The sequence below is a fragment of the Neodiprion virginianus genome, chromosome 4 (genome assembly GCF_021901495.1).
Source record: "Neodiprion virginianus isolate iyNeoVirg1 chromosome 4, iyNeoVirg1.1, whole genome shotgun sequence".
NCBI lineage: Eukaryota > Metazoa > Arthropoda > Insecta > Hymenoptera > Diprionidae > Neodiprion > Neodiprion virginianus.
The window spans coordinates 38,097,259-38,117,364 of NC_060880.1; the positions used below are offsets into that span (position 1 = coordinate 38,097,259).

Sequence of the window (20,106 nt, forward strand, 5' to 3'; positions counted from 1 at the left end):
GAGTGAGAGTGAGGTATATGTTGGTTATAATCTGTCTCCCTCGCTCTACGCCTGATTGGTCGATACGTTTCCTTTCAGCCAATCAAATGCAGAATGAGAGAGACGGAGTACCTAGTGTATATACCTCTCTCTCTCATCACGTCGGCTGGATTATCGTCAAGGCGATAGGATGGGTAGCTCCCTCCCACCAATAGTATATGCTCTCTAGACTGTACTACACACACATCACTAATCAGTGAACGTGGGCCATAGAGGTTCAACTATGTGTTCATTGGTTCGCGGCACTGAACTCGGAAATGCACTTACTTTCTGCGGAAATAGAGAAACGGCGAAAAATGACGCTTCAGAAATTGTAAGCGTTAGGTTGAGTCGAGATAATTATCCTTTCCCACTTCGAGAATTTTAACGTCTTGCGTATGTATATGTATATTGAAAAAAATCGTCACTTGACTGATAAGAATAATATAAAAGTACAAAAATTAATTACGCACCTTGCGTACACATCCAATCTCGACAAGAATAATATTTTTATGACCAACTGCATCGCACTTGTGTAAAACAATAACAAACGAGTTACATATATATACCTATACATATATGCCCCGTTCCCCTGTAAGGCAAGATGATTGGTTGGATCTAACGGCACGCGTAAACGATTCACTTTGTCGAGTATCGGTATAGATTTGTGCCAATTAAGTTAACGCGTAAAATACGCAGTCTACGTCGTTGCAAACCAAAGCTTACAGTCAACGTATTCTAGAACGAACAATTGCATACTCAAAACGAACCGAGAATCTCCGATAATCGTGTTTTTGTAACATAACCTCTTTTAGCAAGTTGTAATGCGCCGCAACGCATTTTGAAATCGTCCCGAGTTTCAGCCAAAATCCACAAAGGCCATACTATGACGTCCCACGGTAAAGCAGAGACTGAAAGATTGCGAAAAAACCTCGAGGAACAGTTGGATAGACTTGTGCAACAGTTAGAAGATTTGGAAGAGTGCCGGTAAATATTTGTGTCAGGTGACGGTTATTGTTTTGCTAACAAAAAATTTCCATTGAGCCGGCATGTTGATTACAGCTTTATTGCTTTGTGAAAAAAAATTATTCCGACCAGTTTTCTACATGATTATTACTCTCACTTATAGGAGCGAGTTGGACGAAGCAGACTACAATGAAACTAAAGCTGAAACAATGGATCAGCTCAAAGATTTTAACGAAAGTCTACAACGAATGATATCTGGAGATATGACGCTTGTAAATGATCTGGGAGCGATGCAGCTGGTAATCAAGTTTTACCTTTCACACGTCTTGTAATAAATATGACTGTCCAAAGAAATAACTCGCTTAGTATAAAATACAACGTTTAATTGTAGGCAACCCAAGCTGCGATCAGCGCAGCCTTTCAAACCCCTGCGGTTATCAGAATGTTTGGTAAACGCGAACCGGCACAGTTGAGAGAACGTTTGTACCAAGTTGAACGTGACGCTAAGCTTGGAAAGCTAAGCAAAGAAGCAAGCGATAGACAGCGCGGGGAAATACTCAGCGCCTTGAGACAGTTGGGGGAAAAACTGAATCAATCCGAATTACAGCTGGTCGAAAAATTATCCCCAGAATCAGCAGCGCATTATAATTTTGTTCAAATAGATGAGAAAAGTCCCAAAGGAAAGATTGCTGTCGCGCTTGCTGGAGAAGAAGTCAGAGCTAATGAAAGTACTTGGAAACATGCCGTCGGTTGAAACTGACGCTTAGCTAACATCGGTTGTGATTTCGGAAATTTCGAATCTTATAAGAATACTATGAGATTATTACAACCCAGTTTCACTTTTATTGTCAAATTATTCAAAAATCTACATATTATATATATGCTTATACTATTTGACTACATTTGCATATTATTTTTATGCAGATTGAACCAGTTCATGACTACATCGTTACAACTATTCCATGGAATATCATGTTTTATAATTCATACGTTTTTCTATTATATTAGGTTTGGTGAGGCTGCATGTAATAATGCCATAGAGGCGGTTTTTTCTATACAAGAAAAGTCAAAACATATACCGTGATGTAAAGGGTACATTAAAAAAAGGTTTAAATGCCATTTCCAGTCCTTGGAATTCGTATAAATAATAGATAGATTTTGAGTTGATTTACTTAATATCTTGCTGAAGTTGAGTCGAAGCCAAAACTCCAACTTTTCCTTTTTTTCTCAGCTGCCATGTGTTTTTTTCTGCAGGTTTTAGAATTTACTTCATAGTTTATATAGTTTATAACTTGGACATACAACACATATTAACAGTAAGTGAGGTTTTGAATCACTTTGCAATATATACTTGGAAGTACCATTATATAGGTATGCAAAAACACACTTCAATATAATATCTATATCGGATAATCAAACCATACTTATGTAAAATGTAAATAAATATTAATATATTCTACATATTATTAAAATTTTTTTACCCAGCAGCTTTATTAACTTTATAAAGAATACACATGTCCAACAAGTGTGATGAAAGTGTAACTGTATAACATTATAATTAAGTTATTTAACTGGCAATCAAACGAATACTAACGGAATCCCCAATGATGGATGGAAATAAATACTTTCTACTTTGCCAAATATTCAAAATGCGTGTTCAATTTGTTTAGAACTGATTGCAAATTCAACGCTTTATGTATTCTCTTTCATGCCAACTTTTTAAAGTGTATACAGATTTGATTCTACAATAACGTGTAAGAAATTTCCCATGCCAAATTACCAAAATTCCGATATTGATTATTTTTCATTTGGTTAATTCTTTTTCTCATACCGGAATACCCATCAAAAACCATTCGTGTATAAATTGAGAAAAAAAAACCTGTCATGTCAAATACTTCAAATTTCTTCTACTCTCTATACAGTTCATCTTGACAGGTTTCTGGAAATTCATAAGCTAATAAGAGATTTGTATGAATTTGAATGAAAGTTTGTATGAATAGTATTTCAGATAGGCACTGTCGTGTGACTTTGGAAATTTTTTTTTGTATCAGCACCAATTATGCAGAGTAAGAATCTTCAGCACTCTGAACTACGCACAGAAGACTTGCTGAACCAAGTTTAAGTATATGAAAAAAATCAGCCAAATCAAAAACTGTCAAGGTCGGCGACTCAGTGACTTGGCAGGGCATGACCCATAAGTGATCAGGATTTAAATTACGCAGGGTCATCCTGATCACTTACAATGAGTTATAAATTTGTTGTGAGTACTATAAGAACCATTTGACTTTTGAATAAATTTTTATTCCTCTTTCCTACCTTTTTTTTGTGACCTAATAATATTTATAAAAGATATTTAATATTAACATAATGATTAATTATATCATTTTCACCTTAAATAATATCGATTAGATTACAGATTAAGAAATAACGGTATATTGTATAATCAAGAACAGGTTTAAACTGAAATTCGCGGATCGTTTTTGATCAACACAAACCGTTTCTACCGGTAATGAGCAAACTAAAGTGAAGGCGATTTTGGGCTCCCATTATAGTGCGATTAGGGTGCATTATTGTAACAACAGATTCCAAGTTCCCGGAAAATTAGAATGTTTCACTAGTAAGATGACTTGTTCTTAGATTGAAATCTAGTTATCACTCATTGTGAAACATGAATGATCTTACTCTCAAAAATACCTACAGAATAGGTAAAGATTTAATCCACAGGTTTGCTGTAGTAGATCAAGTTTTTAATATACGCTCGTTCAAATGAAATCTGAGCAAGTACTGATCATATGTAACAAATGAAACAACAAACTTTTATTAAAGTTCAAAAATAGGTGTGAAAAATATTCGCCAGACTCAACGTCTGCCATTTGCAAAAACGTATATGTTGATTGGGTTCATGTTTTTGACTTCATAGATGCTACTGTTTTGTGACAAACCCTTTATTGGAGTGGTTTTAAATTATATGATTGCTTACGTATTGTTTCATAATAATTCTTATAATGAACGAAGATATGTGTATAATTATTCCCATAGACAAGAGTAGTATATTATAGTAGTAAAAATACTGACAAGGCCACAAAAGATTTTTGTGAATTTTTATAACTACCAACCGGTTTCGATTCTTTTAAAATATATGTGGGTAGAGAATAGAATTTCTCTCTTTGTTAATCAAGAAAGATGATGATTGTAACGCTGATAATAGTGAAAGAACAACAACAGTTAATTAAAAGTAATTCAAGCTGCAAAAAGCATCTGCCTAGGATTTGTATGACTGACGAATGAATAAGGTATTTGAACTTCAGCTATATCACCTTCCGATATACACTACTCAAATATTCGTAGAAAAATAACGAATGTAAATTCTGTTCTTTTATGATATTCCGGGGAATACGTGGGCTATTTATAACTGATCTTCGACTCATTCAAACATTCACATATTGCTCGTTGTTTACAAAGACCTAAGACAATTACTCCCTTGCTTTGAAAGAGTTTCAAAGCAAGTATAATTTCGGTAATATGAGGAACTTTTACACTATATGAAATCAGTATGTCAAGATGAAATGAAAAGCTTCAAGAACAGAGAGTTTTTCTTCATGCGAGGTCGCATGTACCTAGGAAAAACAGCTTATTAATAATTCAGAAATTTAGTCCACAAAAGTGTCCCTCAAAAGTCTGTTTCTCATAGGATAATGATTTCATATTTTATTAATTAATATAGTGTTGAAAAAACATAATGCTGATGCGTTTAGATTTTTTGGTAGATCAATTCAATCCGAATATAATATAATAATTATTGATTTTTTAGGACGTATTGTAGTCGTCTACTAGATAGAGTAGGACGTCTAATAGATTTCTATAGGTATTGCACATAAAGAATAATTCGAACATGGAATAAATTTACAAGCTGTTACTGTATCAATGCATAAATTAGCTACTTTATAGAATTCGGTGCGTATAATGGCTTTTTACCTTTTAAGGGAACAGGAGCCCAAATAATAAAAAGGGCAATTATCAACCAAAGTCATTTTAACCAGCTTTTTAAAGCCTTAAACATTTTTTGTACTTGCTTAAAATAGCTGAAAAGTTTAGCGTTTGCGTCTGCAAACTCTTTTATGTTCACGCTGCCAATGGAATTGTTGACATTCGATACTGCAGTAAGCCGTATTCCAGCAACAATGATATATTGCTTCTGCTTCACAGTTGTAGCACTGAAAGAATTTCGAGTCATTGCTTGCACTTGTGAACTTGAAAAAATGCTAAAAATAATTAGTATTAAAGTGGTATTCTTTAAATCTGAATAATTACCCATTGCTTCTTTTTTATCTCTGATACGACTTGCTGATGTTTATCAGTCAATTGACGTATTTCTTTAGCATGCTCTGCTTGAAGTTTTTCCAATTCTTTGCATTTGTCCAACTCCAATTCTCGTCGTAACTTTTCTAATGCCGTCGTCATTGGCTGATCAGAGGTCCTGCGACCTCTTTTTACCTTGAAGAATTTTCATTGTTTCAACAGATTTTATATCGTATTTACGATTCTGATCATACTGACGTGGTTTGTAAAATCTAGTGCAAAAACTGTGAGAAATGTTACGTGGGCCAATCCTCTCAACATTTAAAAAAACGCATAGTGAATCATAAATACGATATAAAATCTGTTGATCCTGATAAATCTGCTCTAGCTCATCACACCTTAACAAAAGGACATGTTTTTAATTTCGACAATGTAAACATAGTTGATGAAGAGAAACATTGGCATAAGAGACTAATTAAGGAAATGATACACATTTCTAAGAACAACACTGTAAACAGAAGAACTGACATTCAAAATCTTAGTCATTTATACTCGAATGTGATTTAAAAAAATCGAAAAAACTTTGTTTAGCCAATTTCAATCAGTCACCTCCATAATACTTAATCTCGAAGGTGACACCATATTGTTTCCTTAACAGTCAAGTTCAAAATGAATATTAGCCATGCACATTTAGGAACGTCACTATAAGTAAGTCAAAACATCTTTCTACCTGTAGATACACTCTGTTTTTCCTTGGTTTTTCGACTTATTATGTTATAATTTTAATAAGTAGCTAAATTTGTACACAACATAATTTACACTATATATATTGTACATTTTCAAATTCTACCTCCAAAATAGCATGCGGTAAAACTGCCTTAATCCAATTGTGACCTCACGTCAATTTTCTTCATTATTATATTTAGTTTTGTTTGTTTTTTCTTACTTTATTTAGCATTAAAAAATTTCTTTTTCTTTTTTTTGTTTTTACCTTAATGTATTAAAAATATTTTGTTTTTTTTTTTTACTTTTTGTTTTGTAATAAAGATAACAGTCAATGATGACAAGATGCAATTCATGGAATGATGCTTTTATTTACGACGTTTCGGCAGGACCCCGCCTGCCATCATCAGGTTTCTTAAAAAAATATTATACAGAGAATTACAAAAATTAGCTAATTTGAATTTAACATATTTTACAATTTGAACTTTCGATTAAAAATTTTTAATACATAAATGCCATTATTTGTTATAGTAGTTATGTTGTCATAAATTAATAAAATATTATACACTCACATTTTCAGACATTCCTTAGCTTAACAGTTGCTTCTTAGATGGAGTTATAGAAGGAGGTGAACTATCCGTCTGTCAAATTGACTTGCTTAATGTTAGTTATCATAACAATGATATAATGTCATATATTTATCTGTGTGATTGTTATTATACTGGACACTTTGTTTACATGACCTTTTACAACGTATGTTTTTTGCGATATTATAAAATGTCTACGTAAATGTGACTTAGGTTTTCGAAGTCTGTTCTTTTGTTTACAGTATCATTTGTTGATATGTGTATCATTTCTTTTATAATTCTTTTGTGCCAGTTTTTCTCTCTATCTAATATTATTACATATTCAAAGTTGAACTTATGTCCTTCAACTAATGCGTGATACGCTAATGCCGATTTTTCTGGATCATGTGTTTTGATGTCATATTTGTGATTTGCGATCCTTTTTTTTAAATGTTGTCAACATTGGCCTACGTAACATTTTTGGCTATCTGTGCAATTAATCTTATAGATGATATTAGTTTGTTCGAGCTTTGGTGTTTTAGATTTTAAACATGTGAATAAATTATTTAAAGAGTTGGTGATTTTATATGACACATTAATGTTTTCTTTTCGCATAGTAGTTTTTATGTTCTGCGATAGACCTTCAATATATGGAATTGAACCTACACATTTATCTTTGATGTTTTCACAATAACCAACGTTAAAACTATTGTAATCTTTATCAATTCTTTCTTTGTGTAAGTGTCTAATCAGTTTGTTAGGATAGCCGTTTTTCTTTAATGTTTCGCGTACTAGTTTTAGATTTTTTTTCCTAAACTGTCCATTTGAAAGTGCAATGCTTCGATCTAGTAAACCTATCGTGACACTTTTTTTGTATTGTAGTGGATGGTGTGAGTGGAAATTTATGTATCTAGCTGACCAGGTTTTTTTGTGATACCAATCCGTTTGTATTGTTCCCTCATGATTAATTATTAACATGCCTAGGAAGCTAATTCTGTTATTATCTTCTAACTCGTGTGTGAAATTGATGCGTGGATGATATGAATTAAATGCATCGACTAGTTTTTGAATATTATCATATATTGTGTACGCATGTAATGATATCATCAACGTATCTCTTATAAGATGTTAATTTGAAGGGTAAGGAGTTTATGACTGACTGTTCTAGAGTTTCCATGACCAGATTAGCTGCAACAGGGCTGATGGGTGACCCCATGGCAACACCATAGATTTGTCTATAAAAACTGTTCTCATGTGTAAAATATGTGGAGTTTAAGCATATATCCACAGCTTGGATGAATTCTGTTTTTGGAAAGGCAGTGTGTTTTGATATGAGCACCCAGTTTTTCCTAATAATGGCTATCACTAAATTGGTTGGAATATTTGTATACAGGGATGATACATCTAGCTATAAAAGAGAGAGATCATTAGAGATGTTAAGTCCTCTTATTTCTTTAGCGAAGGACCAAGAATCTTTAACATGGTATTCAGTGTTGCCTATGATGTTAGATGAGATTCCTGCACATACTTTTAATATCTTATACGTGGGTGAGTTAATGTTTGAGACAATCGGTCTAAGTGGATAATCTTTTTTATGTATCTTAGGTAGAAAATATATTTTTGGTGGTAATGCGTTATGTGTTTTAAGCATTCTACGTGTCGGGTCACAAATTCCTCCCTTTTTCGCTATGTTATTGATTATATCGTTAGTTTGTTTTTCTATTATATTGGTCAGTCCTTACATTTTTTATATGCATTGGTATCATTGAGTATTTCATTAGTTTTTTGGGTATACTCTTCTCTGTCCATAATGACAGAGATATTACCTTTATCTGCCTTTGTGATAATAATGTCTTGATGAGTTCAACTTTGAATATGTAATAATATTAGATAGAGAGAAAAACTGGCACAAAAGAATTATAAAAGAAATGATACACATATCAACAAATGATACTGTAAACAAAAGAACAGACTTCGAAAACCTAAGTCACATTTACGTAGACATTTTATAATATCGCAAAAAACATACGTTGTAAAAGGTCATGTAAACAAAGTGTCCAGTATAATAACAATCACACAGATAAATATATGACATTATATCATTGTTATGATAACTAACATTAAGCAAGTCAATTTGACAGACGGATAGTTCACCTCCTTCTATAACTCCATCTAAGAAGCAACTGTTAAGCTAAGGAATGTCTGAAAATGTGAGTGTATAATATTTTATTAATTTATGACAACATAACTACTATAACAAATAATGGCATTTATGTATTAAAAATTTTTAATCGAAAGTTCAAATTGTAAAATATGTTAAATTCAAATTAGCTAATTTTTGTAATTCTCTGTATAATATTTTTTTAAGAAACCTGATGATGGCAGGCGGGGTCCTGCCGAAACGTCGTAAATAAAAGCATCATTCCATGAATTGCATCTTGTCATCATTGACTGTTAATACCAACGAAAATTTAATCATACAAGAAACACAGTCACGAAATTCAAACCTCATCAATACAGATAACCTGATGACGGCTGGCTGGGCCCGCCGGAACGTCGCTAAATAAAAATATAAACATGCAACCACGCATGGTCAAATTCTCTGACCCTCTCAGACGAATCCTTCCACATATTTAAGAAAATTCAAGGGTCACGAAATCTTCACATTATCTGATAATGAGGTAAATCGATTATTTAAAAATCAAAAGTACTCTTACCTTAGCTGGAAGAACTTCTGATTGTATTTGTTCAGTTTGAACAAGTACACATTTGGATCTTGGCTCTTGAGAACTTGATGTAACCATATCTTCTTGTGATCCTTCCTTTTTCAAGCCTTGCGGACAAGTGCTGCATATTTCTCTGGCTGGTTCATCTTCAGCAACAGCCAAGAACGGCACCTGTAGAAGAAATTGGTATTTCATCGAGCCAAAAGTACAAGTCAGAAAAAATAGACAAAGTTTGATCGTACTTGTCTTTCTTCACTCGTTTTCCTGCTTCCAGGTGTAGCTTTTCGCTCCTCACTGGCCGTTCTACTCGTTGATTTCTTCAATTTTTCTTCAAGTTCTCCGGAAGTAGATTGCATGTCCGAACGACCCTCAGTACTCAAACGTTCTACCTTTACTCTTAAGTCTTTGAAAATGGTCATCGACTTGCTCGAAGTGGAGTTTTTCGAGCTATTCAGTCCTGGTGATTCTATGTGACGAATTTTTGCTGGTTTGACACCATTTTCATCATCCGAAAGTTCAGCATCTTTTGTTTCAGACTTTGCTAGCTGAGCAAGTAAAGTTTTGTGGCGTTTCAATTCCTCGAATGCCCGGTTCCAGGCTGCCGATCTTTTGATCTACAGAAAAAAAAAACATGTATTAATTTCAGATAAGCAAACACCCACATCTTTAACTTCACCTTTTTGTGTATTGATATGAGTAATATCGAAGGAAGTCTATCGTTAAAAAAATCATAAGTTATTAAATCTATTTAATAACGCACAAATTCTTGCATGCCTAAAACCTGGATGATCTAATAAAATAGAGCTAGTCATGCTTTAAATAACAAATTACGATAATAAATTGAACTTGAATACGATTTCGAAATGTTTTATTGAAATTTGGTACCACCAACGTGTTTTAAAATAAAATATCGAACAGACCAGGAGGAAAGTATAATTATTTAATATGTGTCAATGCTGTTTGTAGAATGTTGAAAATTTATAAAAACAAAGAGGTGTGTCAGCTATTTAATAGATAACACAATCATTGTGATTGAATTCTGATGTCATACCTTAATTTCCTTCCATTTTCCTTTCTCTGACTGCGACGTGAAGAGTAATTGAAAATCAAATATGGTACTAGTCATTGCGTTTTAACTATGATACAATTCATACTATTGCATAATTATGATAATTCATATCAGAGAATATAGTCAGTAGGCGTTATGCTGGGAATCAGTGATTCTGCTCAGCATCGCAATTAAAACTCTGAATTTTTAAATTTAAATATATCACAGAAAGGAGATGAATAATTTTGAGTGCTAATCTATAATAATGTGTTAGTATCACCTGCAGTGTGTTTAAATTGACCGTTATCGGGCGTATGAAAATCTTCTCAATGTTTGCCCTCATATGATGGCCGCCAAAAAATCGCACATCATACACGTCGTTGTTTATTTGCATTACTTTGGCTGGCCAGTACGGATATCCCTTCTGTTTTGCATAAACAAGTTGATGCGGTGGGTTGCAAGGTGTACAAAACCATAATTTCTCAGATTTTTCATTAGATATTCGATAGCAATCGGCACAGCGACGAATCTCTTGTAGATCGTAGCAGCAATCCTGGTACATTGTAATGCCCATTTCGCCTATCGCACTACTTTCTGAAGCAAAAAAATTAATGCTTTTAACGCTAAAGTTATTTTGGAATACTTATGGAAGTTAAAGTTTGCACGACATCCAAGTCTGCTTCTTAAGGTGAAAAGTTTTCAAAGAGAAAATCTTCAGATTGAAGCCAATTTTTGCTTACCTCCATGATACACGATTATATTATGCATTATATTATGCGCGTCGGTCTCAAATTCCGCAAGGTTGTTATATTCTTTACGTTTTGTTTTTTTATCCATGATAGCCAAGTCCATGTGATTCTTGATCAATATTCCTGGACGCCAAGAATCCTCTCCCTCACTAACCCAAGTTGGCCCTGAGAAGCCACCTGATGGTGTGACAACCGGCGTATTATCAAAAACAATCGTTCGATTTGTAATCTCTGGTGGTAACTTTGCTTTTAAGTGACCACACGTAAAGTTAAGTATATGATTCAAGTCGGATTTGTCACCGAATACGTCATTGTTTATTTTCTGTAATGAAACAAACTTTTAAAACTCCTTTGCACTTTAAAATTTTTTAAATATATTTAGATCTGTGGTACGTTACATTTAATCGTCATTTTAGAGTTCACATGTACAAAAAATTTACAAAATAGTCAAGAGCTATTTTTTGTTAGAATCAGATCTAACTTAATGATACTGAGATATATTTGTAACCAATGAACATATGAAATGTCTGCGATGTGCAAAATATAATAAGGCAAACATACTTCACAAAAATTACAGTATTTTAATTCGAGATTTTCTGGGACGTGGCATTCCTTGTGGAATACTCTGTGGCATTTTTGGCAACATTCGACCACTCCTGCTCTTTGGCATTTATAACAGTACCAGTCGTGTCCATCAGTCTCAACTAATTCAACAGGAATCCTATAGCTCTCTTGTTCGACACCATTTTTATTAGCGACTTTTTTCAGCTGAACAAGCCCATCTTTGACTGCATTGTTTAAATCCTCTTGTACAGTTTGCTCGGACTTTCCATACATCCGAGCTATGTGGCGCCTGACTCGTTCCTCGTTTGGCAAAGTTCTTTGATGTACAATGAACTTTATGCTATCCCAAATACGCTGGGTGACCACTGGATCTGTCCGACGACGTTCAGCCATGCTGACGATTTTTCACTGTTGAAACATAGGCCGATTAAAACGTCAGTTCAAACATATAGACGGAGGTTTCTCATTTTCAAAAATCAACAGCCCAGACTCAACGAATGTAGAAAATGGACATTTCTATTCCTCCCATAGTTCGTCCGTATAGATTGGGCGGTGAGCAAGCCCCTATATTTTACACAGTACAGTTACGATTGAGCCTAGATTTGTTTTGATAATAAACTGACCCTCATATTCCTGCATTTGGTAATCTCATACCCTCATGCTTTACTCGTCAAGACTCAGTCTGTTACAGAAAGGCTTTGAAATTATTACTGTTGAACCAGTGAACAAAGAGGGAATTCAGTTTTTCTATGAAAAGGGCCTAATTTTCTGTCTAAAAAGTTATTTCGACAACAAAAATGTGAGCAATAATTCATAGTTAAATAACTATATAAGTAATCAATTGTCAACATGCACACAATGGTATTGGGTTTTGCGGGCTACAGTCTGTTGCTATCAGGCTGCATAGCGTTGATTTTTTTGCTTAAAATCGGCTGTTTCAAAGACATTCTCAAGACCCCGTTACACATTCTCTCCACATCGGACACGTTAATTTCTGTAGTAACATCGATAATATTACTCCTAAATCAGTCAATACCGTTGAATAATTTTGAACAAGATCCAACAATGAGTGTTGAGGAAGAAATATCTGATCGTCAACTATTTTCACATCAAGAACAAAAGGAACTACGTCAGAACGAAACGTGCATGAGATTTTCTTACAAGTACGACGACTCTTGGCTTGCTAGTCAAGATATAAATGGAACCGCACCAAAGTGCGTGTTTCAACACGTTTTAATGCATTATGCAATGTTTCTAGTGCCATTTGCAAACGCATTTATTTCACTTCTAATCTATTCAATGCAATGCAGCAGTGGAATATCTTGCATTAACAAAAGATGCTCAAGTTTAATAAGAATGTCACAAAATTCCAGCAACGATAACGGTCATGAACCAGCTAATCTTGGCTTGCGAAAAAAAAATCTCCGTGTGCAAGAGGATTCGAATGCTATCTCCAAAGCTCCAGAGGTGGATAACGAAGCACAAGAAACTGTTATCAATATTGCAGACATGGAAAATACTACTAAGAACGGTAATAACAAGTCCAAATTCACCGGATTTGGATTAACTGTACAGTGGCTCATTCCAGCATTGGTAACAGCTATATTGTATTTTTCTCGAGGTCAAGATATGGATAAAGTGCGTGAATTAAGTGAGATGGAATGTGTTTTCAAAGTAAATTTTCCGCTAGAATCATGTTATGAAACTAACTCAGGTAACGTTGAGTCAGTGGTATACCACGAAGAGAACTACAGTGAATCAAGTGGATATTTTGAAGTCGATGACCCTGACACAGTTATGAGTTCTTATCCACATTCTGAAAAGATTGACGAGGTCGTACTTAGAGTCCGCAATGTACTTGAATCGGTGTTGAAGAAAACTTGCAATAAGACAAGTGAAATGAAGTACTCTGAGAATTTCAAACCGTGGAATATCACGAAATATGTAGCAGTAACAAATTTGACACAGGGAATAAAAAGCAATGAGAATGAAATACTCGAAAAACTGGCTAATATACAGGAGACATTGGATAGTAAATATCCTGAAATTTATAAAAACTACGAATGCGAGTCTAATAATAACAGCGACTTGATCACAACATCTCCGGAAGTACTTGGAGCTATAGATTCGAAAGTTTTCGATGAAGTGCTCGTAAACAAAAACAGGGTAACTTCAAAATTAATACCCCTGATCACAAAAATGAAACCAGAAGATTTAATTTATCGGGAAATAATTGCTGCAGACACATTAACAAGGAATAAAGATATACAAGCATCCATTAACACTTCGACAAACGAAGATCAAGATAAAAATGAGAACCAAACAGCTGGATACAAAGCGGCTACATACGGAAATAAAACTACAACACATGAAATTGATAAAAATATAGAGAGAAAGTTGAACGGCCAAATCTACCCAGATATTATCAAACGGATTCGTGACACCGTTAAACAAGTTGAAGTGAAAGCACAAACAGGAAACTCGCATGATAATTATGAGGTAAATCGCGTGAAATTCGATACTGGCTTGTTTCATAAACAATTCAGCGACAATGAGGTGGAAATTTCTGCACTGAACCCAAACGCAAGGAGTATCAGTGAAGATAAAAAGACTGTGGAAAATTTTTACGCAAAGAATGAGGGCAAACAGATGTTGCAAGTACCGGTGTACATGGATGAGCGCTGTTTGTTGTCTATGAAATTTCTTAAAGTACACCTGTTGATTCTTCTATTTTTAATTTATTTCACACCACTGTTCATTTCCGTTATTTTGCAGACTCGTGCTATGTATGCGTGCAATAATATCTTGGACAAAATTGATAGAACTGACAAAAAAAATTGGAAGGCTTCTCCGGTCACCAAACGAACATTGGTTTCAGATGAAACTTTAGTTAACAAAGATCCACTGAAACCTGGGTGGTTTGGAGATGAATCTGGTACAATGAATAACGATTTAGGGGAGAGTTCAAGTGGCTTAGAGAATCTTAAAGTTATTCAGCAGTCAAATATTATTCAATCTGATCGCAGTGCAGCTATACAAAGTGTCCAACAACTAGGCTTCGATTCAGAAATGCAAAAAAATGAGGAAACTGGTTATAAAAACGTTATGCACGAGATAAAGAGCGTGCAGATGCTGTTTGGTATTTTGAAAAAAACTTTGATCTTGAGTATATTGATGTGGACGCCTGCCTTTATAGAGATACTTAGTAAGGTATTTTTATGCAGTTCAACGCCTGGGTGGCTAGTCGATATTTTGTATTTACTAGGCGTGTCTTTTGGTATTGTTAAGAATTATCTGAACGTCAGTATAGCAAAAATTAATAAAAATTCAGGTGATCAAATGTTTGTGAAGGAGAACAGCATCCTTCCTAGCACCTATAACTAGTCGTAATGTATTTTACCCAAGCAACGTAAGTTGTGTTAGTAATTTGTATAAACTAACATAAAATAATAACAGTATTAATATTTTAAACTTAATTTACTACTAATTTGTCTATATACCTGGTGGAATATCTTGGCTTTCTAGCATCATTAAAAGAAATTTGATATTTACATTAATAAGGTAAGTGTATCTCAGCTTCGTGTAGCGTGATATGGCAACTATTCGGGGTATTACGATTATATTGAAAAAATTGTACAGATGTACTGTAATGATATTAAATACGATCAAATTTAATGTATATACTTCAACAGCGAAGATTTTAGACACATTACGTAAGCAAAATTTCATTGTTACCTTTCAGTCTGATCATAAAGATGTAAAATATGTGAGTAGTTACATCTGAATAATTATTTGAACAGCTATAAGATGTGAGAAATAAATGTATATTCAGATAAATAAAGAAATTCATGAAAAATTTTCATCGCGAATTTATATTTCAATGCCATGCATGATTATTTGCGAAAATTCGCTACGCGAGTTTATAATGATAAGCGTCCGTCTATGCGAAATAATATAAAAATTGATTGATCGAAATTTGTTATCAAAGCTTGCAAATATCGACGACAGTAAGTAAAAGGCAAGTAGGTGAACTAAATAAAAAGATAAAAAAATTACACTACATAAATGAAAATTTACTTACCACAACTCCTGCGTCGAACGATCAAACGATTTTTAGAGTTCGATTAATCATTGATTTTAAGGTCAGGTTGAGTTGTGCGAAAATTTTTGCAACTCCTGTTTCATATTAATATTTTCAGGAGGGTAAAGTTATCCGTGAAACCGTAAATAAACTCACGTTCGACAGAACACGAACAAACTAATGGAGACGTAGACGTCACGGCTAACCTAAAAGTTGCGCGCGCAACCGCGCGAAAATATTCGAAATTTGAACTGATCTTAATTTCATTTTCTGGGAATGGAGATCATTGACATTGTGGATAACTATTAAAATTACTTCGAGGAAGAAAAAAAACCATCAACTATTACATAACTTAGATGTTATAAATACAGGTAAGTAGATGCTTAAACAGGTAAGGCAGAAATCCACCAACAAAAATGAACAAATTGTAACTTAACATGACTTAATAAGAAAATATTAACGACAATATTTACAATTGTCAAGAGATTGTTGGCAATGTTCATTGACAGACAAACAAACTTGTAACTATTCCTTGATATTTTGTTTCTTCCCTAGTTAGAGAATCTTTAGTCGGTTGTGGATTCGGAATTGAGTGGTTGGCGGGTGGCGAAAAAATTATATTCATGATATATATCATAGGGCGAGAAATCGGGAGTTGGGACTGAAGTGTAGCGATTAATCTCGTCACTAGATATAAAGACTGGGTCAAGTAAAGAAGGATAGGAGCAGTATGCAAGGTACAGCATAACTGAAAGAACTTGAGAATTGAATTGAAGAAAGGCCTAGACTGAAGGGTTAGCCTTAACACAATATCATTCGATTACACTCAAATGTCATTGAATTTTATTTTTATTATTAAACTCTAGTTTACTCAAGAGAGACGAGAAGTTTTTCCAAAATGTGCGTACCATCGTTCCATGGGCACATGTGCGCTCTAACTTGATGCGTGCCATTAGTTTTTGCTTCATTTAAAATTTTAATAAGAGGATAATTCGACCTTGGAAAAGCAAAATCTTTTTCCGACAATCTCAGAATGGGGCAAAAATCATTCCGTCCATCGCCGACGTAAGCAACTCTCTCAAATGAGGTTCCATTTACCAGTGACTCTTTTATGTAATTTTCTAAAATATGCCCCTTACAGAGATTTTTTGTGCTCAATTCGCACCAATCTTGCAGATGATACATTTCGATTTTCAACAATCCGTTGTCATCGTATTTAGCGGGATTAGTAAATACCCGAGATACAGTATGACTCAATTTTTTATTCTTCAACCAGCGCTCTATGAAAATTGAGTTCGAGTCACTTATTATTATAATATCGCAATTGCTCTTGTGCAATCTTTCCAACAGATCCTCCATCCCGTTTACTGCGGGTATATTGTCTATAGCGGCATTTATTTGTGTGTGGTTAATGCAATTTGCATGGAGAAGTTCGAAGATTCTCTGCATGTAGGCGGTCCATCCGTCCGATCGATACATGCCTCTCACTGATTCTGGTAATTTTTGTTCGGGCAGTAGCTTCCGGATTACAATATCCGTATTGTCATTCACAATTGTATGGTCAAAGTCAAACGCGACTAGAAGTGGTCGAGACATCTGTTAAAAATATTGTTAAATCAGGTACGATTAAGAGAAAAAAATTCCTAGTCACCCTTATTTTTCGACCTTGCATAAGTTATGCAATGGTGAATGAAACTTTTCATTCGACGAATCTACCAATACTTTCTTTCAATTTTCGTCGATAATATCTATAGTTGCACGGTTATGTGAAAGGGGGTAAAAAAAAGTGCATCGTTTCACATGCTCGTTCTTTTACAAACTTAGTTAAGAGTAAGCACAGTATAGGAAAACTTTATAAGCACCCACCGTTGAAATAACCCTTTTGAAGTAAATAACCGCCTTATTTATGTGTAATTGAGTTTGATTCATGAAGATCAACGATCAGGCGAAAATATCATCACAAAAACGTGCGACGAAATGCTCGACACAAAGGTTTGGCGAATACTAAACCTTCAGCCTGACATTCGTGTGACAGTTCGCAAACATTTTTGAGGTTATTGTATGCCACGAGCGGCAGCGACATCTGTACGTTGATCGCCGCGTTATAATTAAAAGGATGATGAAAAACAATAAAAAATAACTTTACGTCGTCACTTTGCAACTGTATCTGATTCAGTGGATCTGACGCGCAGTAAACTCGTTATTGTTTTTTTCTCTTTCGTTTAGTCATGTGTGCAATTTAGCACCTTATATGATTATTAAAAATATTGTATTTGATCATCTACACGACGAAAGTAACTCGCACGCACATCACACCCGCACAGCGGAACTGTAACGTTGATTGAACCAAAGGATTGATCAAAGAATTGTGCTTTCTGTCAGTGCCAGGTTTAAGGCTAAAAGTCGAACCACGAGTCGTTCGATTTTCGGGAGTTTAGAGGTGTTATTTGGTGCCGACCTTTCGGTTGAAACTGTAAACTTTAATTGGGGCCATTTTGAGGATAGATATAGTAAAATGGACCAAGAAGTCTTGACAACGCTCAAATTACTAATGATAGGTGAAACTAACGTAGGAAAGTCTAGGTAGGTATCGAATTTATTGCCATATTATGTTACTCTGTAAATTCTAACCTCTGATCAGTCTACGATAATTAATTAATTAATTGTTTAATCCGCATAAGTCAACTAATATTTGAACCACGTCCAAATTGAAGCAACTGCCGTTTGGTTAATTTGTTGTTTTTTTTTTGTCAAGTAAGTCTCAGAACTCGTGATATCTTGTGTTTTCTTAAATTACACGGTTGTCCTGATTTCAGTATATTACTCCGATTCACTGAAGATGAGTTCAATGAAAACATGCAGAGCACAGTCGGTATGGATTATAAAACTAAACAGATCACCATCGACGGTAATACGGTTAAACTCGCGATTTGGGTATGACGACTACTTCCTGAAACTATTCCATAATCAGACGCCAACAGACTTGACAGCATGTAAGTTAATTATTTGTCCAGGATACGGCCGGCCAGGAACGTTTTCGTACATTAACGCCAAGTTACTACAGAGACGGGCAAGGTGCAATTCTGATGTTCGATGTAACAGACAGACATACATTTACGAAGCTTGAAACTTGGCTAAACGAACTCAACACTTACTGCAACAAAATAGATATTGTGAAAATGGTTGTGGGGAACAAAAATGACTTGCCCAACAGGGAAGTCAGCATGGAGGAGGGCTTGGAATTTGCTCGGCGACACCAAACTTTATACATTGAAAGTAGTGCAAAAACTGCTGACGGAGTAAGGTGCTGTTTTGAAGAACTCGTTGAAAAGGTGGTGTGACTTGTTTCACGTGGATACTTTTGAGCTCTTGCTACTCTGCACATTTTTCAATCTATGAAAAAGAATTGTTCCGTTAGTTGAAAATATATTTATGATTTTGCCTTAACAGATAATACAAACTCCTGGACTATGGGAAGCTAATTCAACCAGAATGTATGGTGGTGATAGTTTAGGCGGAACGAGGCATCGCCTGGGTAAAAGAGGAGTTCAATTGACAGACGATTACGAACCACAAAATCCTTACTCAAATTGCTATTGCAGTTTAGTTTAGCAAAACATCACAAGCTTCGAATTAATTTTACACGCCAATCACTCCAAACTAGGTACACTGGGAGCAGCTTGTGGTATAGCGAAAAAAAAAACTAAACCATAATAATGTCTTCTCTGGCTAATTTCTATTGACCTTAGTTTGTAAGACAACCAATCTGGAATCCGAAGGGATTCTTTAAAGAATTCCATACACGAAATGGTCTGGAGTAATGTAAATATATCTATGGTGCATATGATGTGGAGAACGTTTTAGAAATTGATAATTACTGATCAAAAATCTAATCTTAACGACCAGTCAATTCGATTATCTGCATTATTCTTCAAATTTTTTCTATGCTATTTTTTAATTCGGTTTTTGTAATGCTACTTATATTTGAAATTATAAGTACACCCTATCCTATCGCTAATTGTTCAGCTGTTTTTGTAATACTAGCACTCCTTATTTTAAGAATTTTGAGGTTCATATGCTTGGCCTTTTAGTTTTTGGTCTGTCATACAATAATTACTTCAGATTTCTTAAGTAAATGTCGAAATAATTTTTCCTCTCGAAATTTTTTGTTTGTACAACATGTCAACTTGTAAAGAGCATATTTATTTGTAAATAAAAGAGCCTTTCAATAATCGTAGATTCTTCAAACTTTTACCTGACTCAAATGACATTGTATCGTTATTGCTGAAAATATCTTGTGAAAAAAAAAAGATCGAAAGTAGCATTCATGGCAACGTAGATCAGGACACAATGTGATCGATAACAT

The 20,106-nt window shown here is 34.5% G+C and overlaps 4 protein-coding genes across 6 annotated transcripts; 2 read left to right on the top strand and 2 right to left on the bottom strand.

Moving 5' to 3' along the window:
* The first annotated feature begins 207 nt into the window (after window positions 1–207).
* LOC124303952 (protein LZIC-like) lies at window positions 208–2,852 on the top strand. 2 transcript variants are annotated; one of them, XM_046761831.1, is made up of 4 exons: window positions 208–352; window positions 834–1,005; window positions 1,148–1,283; window positions 1,376–2,852. In XM_046761831.1, exons 2-4 carry the CDS (start codon window positions 905–907, stop codon window positions 1,736–1,738), a joined length of 600 nt encoding a protein of 199 aa, XP_046617787.1. In that variant the 5' UTR covers window positions 208–352; window positions 834–904; the 3' UTR covers window positions 1,739–2,852. The 2 variants fall into 2 exon arrangements, with proteins under 2 accessions (XP_046617787.1, XP_046617788.1); XM_046761832.1 differs by having other exon boundaries at window positions 211–352; window positions 876–1,005.
* LOC124303943 (zinc finger MYND domain-containing protein 11) lies at window positions 2,226–15,938 on the bottom strand. 2 transcript variants are annotated; one of them, XM_046761817.1, is made up of 9 exons: window positions 15,741–15,938; window positions 11,657–12,067; window positions 11,087–11,417; window positions 10,627–10,940; window positions 10,350–10,379; window positions 9,541–9,912; window positions 9,290–9,469; window positions 5,296–5,478; window positions 2,226–5,198 (listed from the first exon to the last, which is right to left on the bottom strand). In XM_046761817.1, the coding sequence occupies exons 2-9, from the start codon at window positions 12,050–12,052 to the stop codon at window positions 5,076–5,078; spliced, it is 1,929 nt and encodes a 642-aa protein (XP_046617773.1). In that variant the 5' UTR covers window positions 12,053–12,067; window positions 15,741–15,938; the 3' UTR covers window positions 2,226–5,075. The 2 variants fall into 2 exon arrangements, with proteins under 2 accessions (XP_046617773.1, XP_046617774.1); XM_046761818.1 differs by lacking the exon at window positions 10,350–10,379.
* Window positions 15,939–16,061: 123 nt separating this feature from the next.
* On the bottom strand, window positions 16,062–17,794 carry LOC124303949 (pyridoxal phosphate phosphatase PHOSPHO2-like). The gene is made up of 2 exons (XM_046761826.1): window positions 17,607–17,794; window positions 16,062–17,336 (listed from the first exon to the last, which is right to left on the bottom strand). The coding sequence occupies exons 1-2, from the start codon at window positions 17,667–17,669 to the stop codon at window positions 16,608–16,610; spliced, it is 792 nt and encodes a 263-aa protein (XP_046617782.1). The 5' UTR covers window positions 17,670–17,794; the 3' UTR covers window positions 16,062–16,607.
* Window positions 17,795–17,945: 151 nt separating this feature from the next.
* On the top strand, window positions 17,946–19,977 carry LOC124303951 (ras-related protein Rab-18-B-like). Its single transcript, XM_046761830.1, has 4 exons — window positions 17,946–18,323; window positions 18,557–18,674; window positions 18,755–19,072; window positions 19,191–19,977. Exons 1-4 carry the CDS (start codon window positions 18,256–18,258, stop codon window positions 19,350–19,352), a joined length of 666 nt encoding a protein of 221 aa, XP_046617786.1. The 5' UTR covers window positions 17,946–18,255; the 3' UTR covers window positions 19,353–19,977.
* The last annotated feature ends 129 nt before the right edge of the window (window positions 19,978–20,106 follow it).